The sequence below is a fragment of the Urocitellus parryii genome, chromosome 8 (genome assembly GCF_045843805.1).
Source record: "Urocitellus parryii isolate mUroPar1 chromosome 8, mUroPar1.hap1, whole genome shotgun sequence".
NCBI classification, from domain to species: Eukaryota; Metazoa; Chordata; class Mammalia; order Rodentia; family Sciuridae; genus Urocitellus; species Urocitellus parryii.
The window spans coordinates 32,914,796-32,931,566 of record NC_135538.1 but is presented as its reverse complement, the minus strand read 5'-3'; the positions used below and the strand labels follow the sequence as shown (position 1 = coordinate 32,931,566).

The 16,771-nt window shown below is 35.7% G+C and overlaps 1 protein-coding gene across 12 annotated transcripts in view; it reads right to left on the bottom strand.

Moving 5' to 3' along the window:
- Window positions 1-16,771, bottom strand: part of Epb41l2 (erythrocyte membrane protein band 4.1 like 2) — a 196,506-nt gene that overhangs the window by 60,842 nt on the left and 118,893 nt on the right. For all 12 annotated transcript variants that reach the window (XM_077801974.1, XM_026380655.2, XM_026380689.2 and 9 more), the window contains 4 exons: window positions 10,873-10,915; window positions 6,649-6,724; window positions 3,148-3,366; window positions 1,669-1,756 (listed from right to left, as the gene is read on the bottom strand). In XM_077801974.1, coding sequence (XP_077658100.1) covers window positions 1,669-1,756; window positions 3,148-3,366; window positions 6,649-6,724; window positions 10,873-10,915 — 426 coding nt within the window. The remainder of the gene's footprint in view (window positions 1-1,668; window positions 1,757-3,147; window positions 3,367-6,648; window positions 6,725-10,872; window positions 10,916-16,771) is intronic.

The window sequence follows — 16,771 nt, the reverse complement described above, 5'->3', positions numbered from 1 at the left end:
AGGTATCAGGCAAAGGGACTGCTTAAAAATATGTGACTTTGGGTAAATCATTCTCTTCAATGTGTTTTATATAGTTATAAAAATAAATACATTCAAATTTTAAGTTAGTATGTGTGCAAATGCTTTTTTAAATTAAAGGAATACAGCGTCTACCAGTTAAAATTGATACTGTCAGTGTCTATTCAGTAATAGGAAAAAAAAATGTCTTTATGCAGTTAAAAAAAAAAAAACAGGGGCCGGGGTTATGGCTCAGTGGTAGAGCACTCGCTTAACATGCATGAGGCCCTGGGTTCAATCCTCAGCACCACATAAAATATTGTATCCAACTACAACTAAAAAAAAAAAAAAAACAAAAACAAAAACAAAAAAACTTTGAAAAAAAAATGATACTTGCAATATGATTCCATTTTTAAAAGGCATGAGAATTCAACTGTTCAGAGATGAAAAAAAATAAAAAGAAGATGTATCAAAACCTACCTGCTTATTCTTGCATAAAGAGATTTAAGTGATTTTTATTTTCTTTTGATTGCCTCTATTTTCTGTGATAAACATGTATTGCTTTTTTAAATAATTTCTTAGTTACAGTGGGACACAATACCTTTATTTTATTTACTTATTTTTATGTGGCGCTAAGGATCAAACCCAGGGCCTCGCCGGTGCTAGGTGAGCACTCTATCGCTGAGCCATAACCCAACCCCATATTACTTTTTTGATAAGAAAAAATACTTTTAAAATAAAGGAAGTTGCTGAGGACAAAAGAGTGCCTTGCAAATATAAAGTATGATTAATAACAAAAAAATAAGAATTATAAATTTGAAGCCCAGGGAGAAAAGTTATATTGAGTAGGAGGCTTTTCTAGAGATTTCTCAAATCATATAATCTGGTCTTTCTATGGTACATCTAGAGATTGGCAGGATCCTTTAAAAGCAGGGAACCAGAGGTTCTATCTCTCAGTGTATTGACTGTATATATTTTGCAAAACCAAACTTGTCTTTGACTTTGTCTATCATTCTCCTCCTAAATTCTCATCACTCTATGATCATCTAAGCTGGAATCAAGAAGTAGGTAATATTTATTACCTGTTACTAACTCACCTTATCCTATCACCTGTCTCCATTATTCCATTCTTTTACTACCTCTGAAATTAGACTGAAGGTTTTTCATCACCTGGAGCCTGGATCATTCCACTTTATTTTCACACAGGGAAAATCCCAAATCTAGGAGGTCTCCTTCACAACCCAGGAGCTTTCTGGAAGGCAGTCATAGCTGTTCTGCTTTTGCCCTTTCATACTTGCTAAGAATTGAACACTCCTTCCTAAACAGAAAAGAGAGGAAGCTGCAATAGTGCAGCATCTGGACTAGCAAAAATTGACTCAGACTAACCAGGGTAAGAGGACAAGGGTGGAAAGGCTGACAAAGTGAGTCTTATGGTAAGTATCAATGAAAGGGTACTAATGAAAGACAAGGAAAAGAAGAAAATACAGAACAAACAATGCCTCCCACAACCATGAACCTCATAATTAATCACCAAAGAAACATTACAAAGACCCTGAAGTGAAGGCTAATATAATAGCCTCTTTCCAAAGCAAGCTAAACTATTCTAACACTGGAACCTTTTCAAAATTTCAGTTAATAGACTGCAATAAAGCTACTCCTCAATGCATTTACCTTGGCATGATGTAGATCAACGCCGTACATGGAAAGCCTCTTTGCATTTTCTAAGAACTGAGAATCAGCTTGTGCTGGAGATAAGCCCCTAAGAATGAAAAGAAACAGCATTGTCTTATTGGTAGATGAAAAATAAATGCACTCAAAATGGGGGAAAGGATGTGTGATCTTGGAGTGTTTGGGTTAGAGGCAGTAATGCAGCTAAATTTGCCAAGACATGGGGAACAGGTAAGGAGATTGATCTCTGAATCTCTAGCATTTCCTCTTAAGATTTTCTAATCTTAACTGACTGTCTGCAAGGAGGCACATGTCCATCCTTGTCATTTTTATCTTAAAATGATGCTTTTGATTATTTCCACTAAGGAAAAAAGCTCTAGGAATAATAGGCACAACATAAGTTAACTGAGAATAAAATATAGTAAATAGACTATTTTTAATTCCTCAGTTTAATTTTGCTAGACTTAATCATAAGACAGACCAGAATTACTTGTATTTGATTTTATACCTATGATAAATAACATATCATATTCTGTCCACACTAATATTATTTTCATTCCAAAATTATTTCCATTCCATCCTATGTCCCCAACTAAACAAGTTTTAAGTTTCTGGCAGACAAAACTAGGTCCCATGAGTCTTCATATTACCCATGGCATTTTAGTACCTGGTATTTCAAATTTAAATCACAGAATAAATGTTTGTTGAATAGAATGCAAATAAAGTTCACAAGAAAATATTTAGAGTCAAATACTCTATCATTTTTTGAAGCAAAGTCATGAATGTGGCCCATTTAAAACTTCTCAGTCTCTTAAAGTTCCTTTCAAATTATTTCACTCACAATTTTAAAACTAGTTTTACAACAAAAAACAATTTATAATTTTGTAGCTAGAGTTATAAAAACTAGTGTAAATAGCCACAGTCTTTTTGCACATATATATTCTTACTCCAAATGTATATGCTATTAAGTTAAGTAATCCTTACTTAAATTAAAGGGTGACATCTGTGGATCATGGAATCATGGTACACCTTCAGTAACTATTCCTACATCCATCATCACCCACACTTTTACTCAAACCCCAAGGACTCATTATCCCTAGGCTTTCTTATCGAATACAGTAATAAAAATAATTGAAAGGGAAGAAATGTAAATGCCAACAATATGTGGGTATATTTGCTTCCTGTACATATGCTAAGGGATAAAACTGGGGAAAGAGACAAGAAAATGTCACATGGAAAAGTACATTTTTACCAAAAATGAAGGCAATTTAGTTTCATGCACACAACTCTCATATAGTCATAAAAACACTGAAAGAATATCTCAAGGGTTACAGGTTGTCTTGATGGGTCTGGGTGACGCTCCAAAAGGAAAAACTAGATAATCTTAGAAACCATGCTCAAATAACCAGCCAGGGTTACAAAGACAAACAATTTAAATCTACCATGGCCAATCTCTCTCTAGCAAGGAGATCAACTACAGACCTGTGAGTTTTATGCAGCTCTGCCACCTTCTCTTCCAGTTCCTTAGTCTGTGTAGGGGCAAACTGGAAGTCACTGAGGTCAATACTGCTGTGTTCTTCTGGGTCATAGTCTCCAAGCTCAGCCTGCAATGTGTAGGAGCCCAGGAGGGCATGAGTCACAAAAGAGCAGGGCAGGCGGCCAGAGGCAATGTCTTTTCGAAGCTGAAGGCACAAAAAGTATCTGTGAAGAAGAGCAAAGGGTCACAGAAGAATAACTAGTTAACTCTGAAGCACTCATAATTCCTTAAATTCTACTATTTCTTTGAAAATAAATATATACTATATACATTATATTCATATCCACAGCACAAATAGTCCTCTCTGATAAAAAGTCTCACCTTGCTCTTCGGACTTCTAAATTTATAACTTATTTATAGAAGTCTAAGAGAAGAAAAATTCTGAACGGCTGTTCAGGTAAATTCTGGTAAGTTTACAATAACTACTACAATAAAGTTAAAAATTCAATCACTTCAACTGTCTCCTTGGATTTAAAACTGTAATAAAAATGAGCACACTTCCTAAAAGTTGTAAAGATTAATACAATATCAAAAAAAAAATCACTGCAGTCCAGTATTTGCAAGAAAAGCTAATTTCACCCACCCTTGACCATCTCTACCCATTTCCTATTAATATCTCATATTCCTTTTTTCCTGAGATGCCTTTAATATCAATTATAATTAAATCTAGTTTGAAGCCCTTACTTGACCACTCATTTAAAGAAGCAGCTATCCCAGTAAGTCAGATAGCTGACTTCATGTGACCTTGAGCTAATCTGCTGCTTATAAAATGGGACAAACTCTACCTTCCTTTGAAAGTGAGGGTAAAAATTAAATACTATAAATAAAATACTTGGCATGGTGCCTGAATCAATAACTAATAGTTATAATAACAAGAGCAATTCTAATGCTTCAAGTGGCTTACTACACAGTTATAACAGAATCTTTGCTTTCCACTAAATTAACATGAAAAAATATGTGATACCTATTTTATGGGGATCTTTCTTCTTTTCAGCCCCGCTATCAATTCCTTTTGGTGAGATCATAAAACCGGATTTCTCCTCTCAAATTTCACCACTTGCTAAGGTCACCTCACCATTGAGCCCTCTGAAATAGATGGCAGGGCCCTCATTCTTGAAGATTTTTTTTTTTTTTAAGAGACTATCATTCCTGCTGGCTACTGGCTACCTTTTTTCTGTGATCATGTTTGCCTGGCCAGGTTTTAGAGTCCAATACTCTTCCTAAGTTCTACCTGACAGGTTCAGGAGTGGTGGCTTCTGGGCAGGTATCTGTTCATGAGTCAGAGACCGAATCCCACACCACACAGTTCCAGTTCAGTTACACCTGAATTGCCACCCAAATCTACCACTGGGCAGGGATAGATCATCATTGTGGTCCCACAGTTAGCAAATCAAGTACTCAATAATTTCCTGAAAATAAAAGTCTTCTCATTAGCCCTGCAGTCTGAGTATTTTTATTCATTGTGTAAGTTCTCTTTTTAAGGATGATTATGTTTCCTTGACCTACAGAAAATATGATCACAACTGTACCTAATTTAGAAAACTAAATCTTAAACTATGATACCAGGTTACCCTCAAATTCTTAATCAGTAATACACAGAGCTTGTTCTACACATTTTGTGGTACTTCAAGACCTTAACACAAAGATTTCATCCTGCTGCTTCTTTTTATATTATTGTCACTACTTTTCACACTGGTCCTTTCCTCTGTTTTTAAAGTCTTAAGTCCTAAAAACTTCAAATAAAAATCAGCAAGAGCTAGCACAGAAGATTCTATTATTCCTCCCACCAGACAGGGAGAAATGTTTAAACCCAATTTATATGTAAACCCAAAGTAATGAAGTTACAATCACCAAAGGATTATCATCCCTCAAACAAATTACCGCAAAAAGGAGTGTACAGTTTGGGTCCCAAAGTCACATTATGTACATTCTTCAAAGGCACTCCCCTGCAGTGAAGCTTCTGTACCCTACACACACGAACCTATCCAGGTTAACGCTTTAAGCAGCTTGCTATGCAGTTACAGAAGCTACTATTTATTATTTACTAGCTGAAGCTACTTTTATCAGAACTAAATTAATAGTAATTAATTGGTATACTGGTACATTCCTATTCAGCAACAAGTAATAAAAAATGAAGAAAAGGCCTGTTATTTTTGTAACATAGAAAAGAAACTTCCACCATTCCTACCTCACATGGATACTACACATTTTAAGCATCTATACAACTTGATGTTCAACAACAACAATAAAAAACTAGGCTAGCAGAGAACATCAAAGGCACAGAACCCAGAGAGATAAGCAGTCTTTCACTAAGACCCTCTTGTTTTCTAAATAGTACAAATGCTATACAATTTTCCTTAGCCATGTAAATAACCTGTTTAAAAATATATAAGAATCATCCCTTTATACTATTTGCAGGGGGCGATAGTGGGGGGTTGAACCCGGGGCACTTAATGACCAAGCCACATCCCCAGTCCTCTTTTACTTTTTATTTTCAGACAGGGTCTCACTAAGTTGCCAAAGCTGGCTTTGAACTTGTGATCTTCCTGAGTCAGCGTGTGTCCAGCCCTTTACACTATTCTTAACAAATCTAAGAAACTTCATCATTTACTACCAATCTAGCAGGGCTAAGATGTCAAGGCACTTGATGATTCACTGTCCTTAGATGCCACTCTCAGGATCAGTAAATGTTCTCTTGCTCTTGAACAACCCTTTACTTGCAATTTAAGCATATGTTCTTATAGTCCACATAATCTTCAAGGAAATGGAAAGAAAATGGCTATTGCCTTTACATACTCTTAGTTTTATCTGGGGCAGGGAAATAGGGGAGGTAGGAGGACAAACAAAACTACCAGTTCAACTGACTTTTTAAAATAATTTCATTCATTTACCCTTATATCATCTTTATAATAAGAGAGAAGTACACAGGCTCATATAATAAAAACCACCTCAGTATTAAAATCTAAAATACTGAACATCAGTGTCTTTGTAAAAGCATATAATAGAATCTGTTGTGCTAACTGAAGGCCTCAGGGGCACAGCTGAGATCAGACACTTGCCTAACTTGGGGCCTGACAGTCTAAAGGTGATTAGGTCTTTGACATTTAGAAGGTGGGGTAGCTTTTGAGGAGGCCAAGAAAACTATTCAGAGATTATGTGGACTGGAAGAACATATATTTAAATTACAAACAAAGTTGCCAGCAATACCATTTTTAAAAGTATTTTATTACTTAAAAGAGAGAACTAAAGAGAAGTAAACACGATTTTTGCAACTGGCAACATTTCAAAACTATTTAGGAAAGGACCCATTTCCAAGAAAATTTCTAAAACCCAACCTACTAAAACTTTGTTTTAATGTTCAATCCTGAGATTACTACCATGATTCCACAGAGCACAGAAATAAAGGAGAGCTCTAAGATTCATTTTAATATGCAAATATAAAATACCTGGTAATATCTTCAGTCAACTGAGAAGGATCAGGAGGATAAAATTTCACATTAAAAGTAAACAGCCAAGGAAGATCTGCAATTATTAAACACCATGGTTATTTACCCAAATACGAGGATAACTATTTAAGATGATACAGCACAGACTCATTTCAGTATAAATCAATTTGTAGAATCTGTTAGAAGAATATCATTTATAAAACCAAAATGAAACGAAAAATAAAATAAAATCAATTATATAAATAAACCACTACTAAAGAATAAGTTTACTTTCTCATAAGTGTTTATTAGTATATCAACAAATGTTGTATATGGTGATCCATTACAAAAATAATTAAATATAGCCTCCATGTAATAGTTCTGAGATGAAATCTGTTTTAACCAGAGGATCTTCAGCAGCAAAATACTCTCCACCCACTCAGAAGGGGGGAGGGGGGCAGTTTCCCTACATTGTTGGGGGGAAAGGAGTAGAAGCAATCACATCAACTATTCAGGAAATGATTAAAGATTTAAAGGAAGTGTTCAAAGAGATCCCAAGAAAGGGAAAGCATGGTAAACGGTGAAATGCTTTAAGAGAATAAAATTATTTCCCAGTTTTGGTAGAGTAAGCACATACTTTTATATAACATACACTGGGCCATAAAGAATGAGTGTGTTGCCAAGCGCAACAGTACATGCCTATAATCCCAGCCACTTGGGAGGCTGAGGTAGGAGGATTGCAACTTCTAGGCTATGCTCAGTAACTTGGTAAGACTCTCAGGAACTCAGTGAGATCCTGTCTCAAGAATAAAAAATAAAAAGCACTGGAGATATAGTTCAGTGGTAAAGTGCCCCTGGGTTCCATCACCAGTATCAAAAGAAGAAAGGAAAAAAAAAAAAAAGAATGCTTGTCAAACAACTATATCATGAAAGTTACTAAAAGTAAAAACATTGCTATTTACACATTAATTTATATTTTGCTATATCACCTTTTGGTTTGATCAGGAGCAATAAAAGGGAAAAGGGAGAAGGCAGATATTATTTTCCTAAAATGACCCAAATTAATTCCACTAGCCTGAATGTACAATTCAGTTCCAGGATCATAGCATTTTCCAACAAAAACAGGAAAGTTTTCTCTCTGTGTATAATTTATTTGAGGCCCTCAAAGGACCTTTAATTTATGGACTTAAAAATTTTTTGAATTCCATTCTCTTGTTCAACATATTCTATTGTCCTCTGTCATCATTAGCACATTATCTTCTCTCTCACTCAATGGCTACTACATATATACGTTACTTCTGTTAGATTTTGGCTCAATATATCGTTATTCCACTAATAAAATCAATCCTGCTGAACTCCAGAAACAGATTTCAGTTCTGCTTTACACATTTAAAACATGGTAAATTAATATAGAATCTTCATAAATATGAAGAAACATGATGTTCCAATGCCTATAGCACTGTGTTAAACACAGTACACACATTATGCACGTGCACTTTTCTGAGGTGACTGCTAATCCATAATCAAGCAAAGTCATCACTGGATTATCTTTTCTTAATAGTCCCTTGTTTATTTGTTTTCTGGGTATTAACATTAGCATATGCTTGCCTGGATATGACTACAGGCATGTTTCTATTAAACTTATATTTGAGGATATACTTCCAAAACCCATGAATACTCAATTTATTTTAATTGAAAAAGTTGTACATTTCTATGGTGTACAATATATTTGAAATGTATATACATTGTGGAATGGTCAAATCAATTCAATTTATATATATATATATATATATATATATATATATATATATATATATCCTCATATAATTATATTTTAAGAAAACCTGAAAATCACCAATAATAAATTAAGTTAAATTTGAATTCAACTATGGTTTTATTGGCTACACATAAACAGTTCAGCTAATTATGGATTATTTATATATTAGTCACCTATAGGCCTTACATATATAGGCTTCTTTGTATACATTTAAGAAAATAAAGTTTGTTTTTGCTTTTGTTTTGAGGGGATAGCCAGAGATTAAACTCAGGGATATTCGACCACTGAGCTACATCCCCAGCCCTATTTTGTATTTTATTTAGAGACAGGGTTTTGGTGAGTTGCTTAGCGCCTCAATTTTGCTGAGGCTGGCTTTGAACTTTCAATTTTCCTGCCTAAGCCTCCCTAGCCGCGCGGACACACCCATGGAGAAAATAAAGATTTTTTTAAAGGTAAAATTTAAATGAGAATCAATAAGTTTTTTGGTTGTCAAAAGTAACCCAAAGATTAATATTTATCTTTTCAAACAGCCTGTTAACTGTAAAGGAACAATATAATCAACTTAGAGACTGGAGTAATAGAACAAGTTGAAAGAAGAGTTCTTTCGCCCATCTTAACACAGGAAGAAAGAGGTCAATAAATTATCAAACATAGGAATATGATTCATAATCAGGACAAGTCTTACACTCTAATGTTTTCCAAAGACTTTTTCGGGAAAGTTTCTTTCAAAAATTTTGAAACTTTTTGAAAGTTTTCTTTCAAAAGATCACCAACAGGTAATATCTATGACTCTAAAATAGTGATACACATATAATCAAATGAGACTCAAAATAGGCATCAACTCAATGGAACATCAATCTTATTTCAAAGACTGCCCTTTTTCTGTCTGGGTCACCTGACAGGTCGGGTTTCAAAGAAAGTGGAAGAACCAAGCATCTATATCTTCTGAACTCTGAACTTTACAGAGCATGAAACAACTGCAGTACAGTTTCTTCCATGATATCAGTGTAATTTATCTAATTTATTCCTCCCATCCTTTCCATCATGAAACAAACACAAATGGGTAAAACATCAAGATAATACATTAAAAACAGAGAAAGGGAGAGAGAAAATGAATGTAAAAAAGCCAGGAACAGTAGTCAAAAGATAGAGTGGCCAACCATGCCAGAGAGCCTAGGACTGTTCCAGTTTTAGCATCAAAAGTCCCACATTCTAGGGCACACCTCACTATTGGCAAGTCAGGAACTCTAACCAAAGACTTTTTTTTTAATGAAAAATAAAGGATATAAATATATCTGTCTAAAAAAGGGAGACAAAATGAGGGCAATAAGGTTCAAATGTAAAAAAAAATATAGAAAGAAATGATAGGAAGACTAACAATTAGGAGTGAGAAAGAAAATAAATACGGAGACAGAGGTAGATGGAAAGGGCAAGACAGGAAGCATAGATTTGTTCCTGGGTTTTGACATTAGAAATAATAAATAAGTAGGGATGTATAATCAATAGTGCAGGGCACTTTGCAGTTAGTTTTCAAGAAAACAGCTTCTCCCTGGAGCTCTGGGGCCCAAAGTCTTAGAAGGGCTATAAGGCATTTACCACTCTTCATATTTTGTTCTTCAGTCTAAAACATTCTAGCTACTCACGATTCCTTGCCTTCTCTGCTCAGTCATTCACAGACCCTGAAGTAAACCAAGTATCCAAATGCCCTATCAGAGATTTCTCTGTAGTGCTAATATTTCTTGGTACAGCTATCACAAGCAAAGCAATTTTCAGAGCACAGCCTCAAGGGAGCTGAGGCTGGTTAGAGTGGGCACTGGAAGTCATCTGGGGATTCTACAGTGAGAAAAAAGGGGCAGTGGGAAGACAGGAACAAGCAGGCCTAACCACAAACCCAGACAGAAAGAGCACTTAAGTGCCTTGGGCTGTGGAATGGAGGGAGCAAGCAAGAGGCAATGATTTAGAGAACTGACAAGATGGTCCTGACTTTCACCCCTGAAATCCTCACTCCAGTACACCTAGGAATATGTGCCTGTATGCCTCTGGGATTCCGATATGCTTACCATTAAATCACACACTTCCAAAATGCAATGGTCAAGGCAATAGTATCAGGTCTATCTACAGTAAATCTTCCCAAAGTGAAATTTGCAGAAAAACAGCCTCTCATTCTTTCCCAGAAATAAAGGGTGAGATGTTGCCTTATACTGGTAAACACTGAAATGGTATGTGCAAGAATGTTCATCTGTAGCCTCCTGAAGGGTAGGAGTTCTACGCCAAAGACAAAATAAACAGTCCCAATTCTACAAATATATCATTAACATTGCCTTCTGAGATGGTATAAAATAGAACTCAACATTCTATTCTGTCTTATTATTCCAATCTGAATCCCTATAAATTTTATTAAAGATGGAAATAGATAAATAGAAAGATTTAACTTAATAAATTCAAAGTATGATTATTTAAATACTCACTTCGAAGTTGTCTCTTTATTTCTTTTGCAGGATCTAGCCAGTTCTGCAGAAGGGAGGAAAAAGGATTAATTATGCAAAAGAAATTTCCCAGAAATCAAAATGGAATAGTTTACAATTCACAACTTAAGTAAAAAACAACTTAAAATATTTTAATTCAAAGCAGGTTTCACCTACTAGCATTCCCTTGGGCTAACTACTGATTTGGTTTTGTGTGTGTGTGTGTGTGTGTGTGTGTGTGTGTGTGTGTTAGAAACGTAATCTTTAAATACTTTTAAAGTGAATTCCAGGAGTCTCACACTCTTGGATTTGAAAACATTTATCCAAATAATGAGAAATAATTTATGTACATGTAAACTTTACAGAACTAACAGCAAATAGCCCATGTGGACACAATCACCTCAACTTCTAAAACCAGGGCCTCCTTTAGCCTCATCTCCCCTGCAACTGTACCATGCTAATGAGAAATATCACCAGATTAGAAACAATATTTTCCTTCCTGGCCTTCATATAACATCCTTTCTTCTTTTAAACTTTATTCAAAGTTGGAAATTGAAATAATAAGGAACTCACTTTCATTGCCCCTCACTTCTGCTCTTTGAGAAAGTTGACAGAAAAGGACAGAAAACCACTACAATACCATAAAGTAAAAAAGATCAAATTTGAACCACCAGGTTCAAACCTCTTGGACACGAAATGTTTCAAAGCTGTAAGCAAAAGATCCTTGCAAAAATTTTTAAAGATATATTTTAAAATTCAGAACCCTATTCTGAAGTCATTATTGAAGTTCATTTACCTTACTAATATACAAAGTACATTTTTCAGATATAATAAATTACATTTCACATCTATGCTTAAACAGAATTTTATTCAGATATATAAGGCAAACAAAATGCTTATTATGACTTAGGAAATAAAAAACTACTGTCTTAGAAATATTTTGAAATGGTACAACAGAACATGACCTTTCACTGTTAAAAATAATTACAGTAGTATATTTTAAAAGCAGAGCTATGTAAACCCCCTCAGATTTTACTGCACTGTTCATGGCCAGCACTCCAGGCAGCAAGGACCCAAGGTGTACATGGCTCTGCTCTAACACTGGTGATATTCAAATCTCTCAATAAAGAGCCACTACAGCATGGTCTAGTTTCATATTATTGGTGTCCCAGCTGCATGGACTATTGATAGGAAGGGCCAGTGGACCCTCTAATGGTACCTCCAGTGCCATGTTAGGGAGTAGCTCTAATTCTCCCAAGAAAAGAGCCTGGCACTCAGCTTCCATGCCCTGCAGCTGCGGTCCCACACAACAGCTGGCTTACAAATGCCAGCTATGATGAGTGCCCCAAAATGAGAAAAACACATCATTCAGCTTCTAGCCCAGACTGGACTGAGTCTGAGGGAGAGGTGTGGGAGGGTCAATTGTGTGGCACTTTTATTCAAGAAAGCAACAATCAAACCAAGAAAAACTGAAGCAGAGACGACTGGTGCCAAATTGAAAAGAAAAAATAAATTCCTCAGACCATTAACAAAGATGAGGAGAAAAGCAGAGAGAAAACTTCTGGTCTTGAAGACAGATCCTCCCATATCTCCAGTCTCATTAAATGTGAGTTGATATAGAGATGCGTGTGACAGAACAACAAAACATTTCTGTGTCCCACAGAAGACAGCAAAGGCAACATAGCATTTTGGACCTCCGAGAACTAACCCTGTGCCTCAGCCATCTGACTCTCACCTAAAGCACCAACCCCTTGTACAAATACCTGACAGTTACTGCAGAACATGATAAAAATCAGTAGAACCCTAAAACATGAGTGACAAGTCCACTAGCCAAATTTAGACTCTTATCCTCAGACCACTTCCCATAAGACTAACAGCCATGATATATTAAAGGCTGGTTTGGCTTCTTTTCCTATTTTGGACCTCAAAGTATAAGGTTAGTCTGTTTACCCTATGTAACCAAGCATAGCAGAAGTGACTCCTTCCATTAACCTCCCTGGTTTTCCTAACTACATTAGCTTCCATACTGCAAGCCCCATTCCTCCCAAGGAGTAAGGAAGTCTTCCCTCTCCCCAGGACTACACCTTTGTAAAAGCTGAGGAAGACTAACCATATTATTAGGCACCCTCCAGGGTGCTTGGCAGTTTTAGGCAACCAGTAAGTACTAAATGAATACCTGTTGACTGCTATCTGCACGTTGCTGCCTCCTTCTTCTCCATGCTATGGTCATCTTAAATGATCATAACTTACATTAGGTTATTAATGTATTTTTATTTGAATTGTTAAAGTACTTAGATCATGTTTGGTGTATAAATTTTCTGCCTGCATCATAAATTCATAAATAAAACTAACATTATAATATTATTAAAAAATACATATTTGTTTTACCTGGATTACCCATTGCAAATAAATATACATAAGCAAATAAACAAAAAAGGTTTTTTTCACAAATAAAATAAATTTTCCAGGTTTAACACTTGAGAAGACTGGGTGGGCCAAGCAGCAGACACAAATAGATGAACAATGACATTGGAGAATGAGATAAATGATAGGGAGCCATGCATGTTTATATACACACTCCTCCACCCCATGACACATCATGGTGCATCATCACCATGTTTTAGATTTAAAGATATGGCTACTACAGCCATAAATAGAGACCTTGGACTCAGAAAGACAGAGTCAAATTCTGTCCTTTTTTGAGGATACTGGGGATTGAACCCAAGGGTGCTTTACCACTGAGTCACATGCCCAGTCTGTTTTATTTTGAGACCTGTGTCTAAGCTAAGTTGCTTACAGCCTTGGTAAGTTGCTGAGGCTCTCTTTGAACTTGGAATCCTCCTTCCTTAGCCTCCTGAGTCACTGGGATTATAGTCATGCACCACCATGCCCGACCAAAGGTTTTTCTACAGAATATGACTTGGGCACATTCCTTCATTTCTCTAAGTCTCAATTTCCTCAAATGCAAAATGGGGATCACAACATCTAGCTGATAGGGTAGCTCTTTCAACCAATAATTCATTCAAATGCCTCCTGAAGATTAAACATGCATGCCTTTTAAAAGGCTTTACCTAAGTGTCTTTACTAACTAGATCAGGACTTTTGTTGCTGTTTTGTTTGCTTGGGAGCTTTTGGCAATAATAAAACTAAATTAGTTTATCACCTTTTGGTATATATCCCCTTTTACTAGTCTAAGTGCTTCTATATACATGTTATAGAATCATCTAGCTAAGTTTTCTAGATTTTGCCTGATGATGAGGACCCATCTGGCAAATGTGTCAAAAGATAGACTCACCCATAGCCTACATAGAACATCCTAAAACACTCCCCATGGAAGAAGTCTGAGCAACTCTATTTTAGTGATAGTTCCAGGAGACATGTGTTAAAGCAAAATTAGCATTTTCTTAGTTCTTCCTACTTTCAGGTACAATATGGCAAAACTCAGAAGAGCTGAAACCCATGCATATTTCAATAAAATTCATCTTGGTTTAATAAAATTATAATATTTTCCTCAACTACTTAAAGGCAGGAAAATCTCACTCAATTTGGTGGCCTTCTCCTCACCTTCCCTTGTCTTTCCTACTCCAAACCCAACATATAAACCCAAGAAATATTTATCTTCTGAATAAACATCAAGTAAAATAAGAAATTAATAACAGTTTCAAGGAATCCTCTAACAGGTTTCCAAATAAACGAACTAAAAACCCAGTCCTAGAATATCAGTATTATTAAAATCACCTTAGAACATGAAATCAGGAGGTAATGAACTCACCCTGGTAGGGTGAGGAGTTACATCTTTATTCTTACTAACTTCTAACTGAAATTTAACATTATCACCTATTATGAATATACTACAAAAAAATGTGGTTAACATCAGCAGGATGACTTTATCACCCATAAAAACATAATTTTTTATATCATATTATAGTAGCTACAGATCTCAAAATATCATTTATGCTAACAAATATTTTGAAATCACAGAAGATAACTGGGTAATGATGAATTAATATTAATTAAAACAAGTACTATTACTTTATTCTAAATTTCTTACTAGTATTTTGAGAAATATTTACTTTCTTTGTAGTCCTGTGTACTTTATTATAATTACACATTTAAAACACTATTCTGAGAAGCAGCCCCACAGAATTTACCAGATCAAAGGAATCCAAGACAAAAAAAAAACCACAATTTTAAAATACCTGCCTTCAAAGGTTATAAAAATGTTTAACCTGAAAGCATAATGAGTGGCTGTGCATATATGTGCTTTTACTCTAAAGTCCTTCTATTGGTTGACTAGAAAAACTCCTTAGCCCAACTCTTAATCCTATACATATTTGAGGATGAAACAGTCTTAGCTAACCAAGTCTTCAGACTTTTCCCTATAACATTTTCAATCTGTCCTCAGAAAAGGTATTCAACATGATTTTCAATTATCTTCTAATGACAGAAACATCTATAAAAAATAAAAGCTTGATTATGAATCATAACATGATTCAGAGAATGCCATTGATGGAAAGAACCTCAAAGAATTATGGTCCAAATTTCCATACAGAACAGAAATGGCCATAAATATTTGTGTCACTTCTGGGATTCCAAACAATATGGGGGTATTAAGACCCCCAACTCTCTTGGTATTTGTGATCTTTCAAACTCCTATAACTCTCTGCTACCTTAAAAGAACATTTTATCCCCAGATCAATGCTTCTCACACTCAAAGGTATATAAGTAAGAATCATCTGAAAATCTAGTCAAACTCTAAGTTCTAATTCAGCAGATGTAAGTTGAAGGCCTACCTCTCTTCATTTCTAACAAGCTCCTAGGTAGTGCCAAAACCACTTGCTGGTCCTTGAACTACCCTTTGCATAGTATAGTCCTAAATTTCTGTGCATATAAAAATTCCTTTCTTTTCATGAAAGTCGACTGTAGAGACATTTTTAATCTTCTAGATAGACACTAAGCCTTCACAGAGAAATCAGTGTAATTGCTGACAGCTTTCTGAAGAAAGCTCTAGCAGGGCACAGATTCCAAACTTTAAGCGTTTCTTTGAACTTCTTCCCATCTCACTAAGCAGTTACACCAGAGAATGCAAAGATCCACAGTCTCTTTATTCCTCTAGCTCACCCCTTACAGTTGACAAAAATAAGTAGCCATCGGTATCAACAAGCATCATCCTATCAGCATCTGAGCTTGCAACTGCCCTTACTTAGCAAGCAAGTCCTTGACATACTAGACCTGCGTGACAACTCAAAAAATATTCACAAAATCCATCTTGTAGTTCTAACAAAGAGTCTCTCCTCAAATAAAATTAGACTCCTTGAAATCTCTGCCCAACTAGGCCTCCATGTTTTGACTTCTGCCATCTATGAATCATCCAATTTCAGCAATAATCCCTGCTGATAAATTGGTTTAGCCAGAATCCCCACACTTGATATATTATGGGGTTCTTCATCCACCACCATACCCCAGGCATTGCCAAATTACCTGGCATGCAGTCATCAAAAACCTGTTAGGGTATTTGGCAAGGATCCCTGTAATTGTCAATTCTCTGGTATTTCCTTTTTGTAGTAATAGAAAATTATTCACTAAACATCCCAACATACACTATAAATTCCTACTTCTCCTTTTATTTGGAGTTGAGCCCAATCTCCCTCTTCTACCAAAAATCTTACTGCAGTGGTCGGTCCCTGGAACAATCACGGAGAGTCCTAAACAAACTCTGCTTTGGGTTTTAGCAAGTGTTAGATTACGTTGCTCCTTAGCATTTCATTTCTCCAAAAAGTCATCTACCTCTCCTAACCGCGCTTTCAGGGTAGACCCTAAGCTCCCAGAGTGAGAGGTTTCTCCAAATGCCTAGCCATGCCTTCCTCAAATTTCTTGATAATCTCTAATTTGTTCAGGTGAG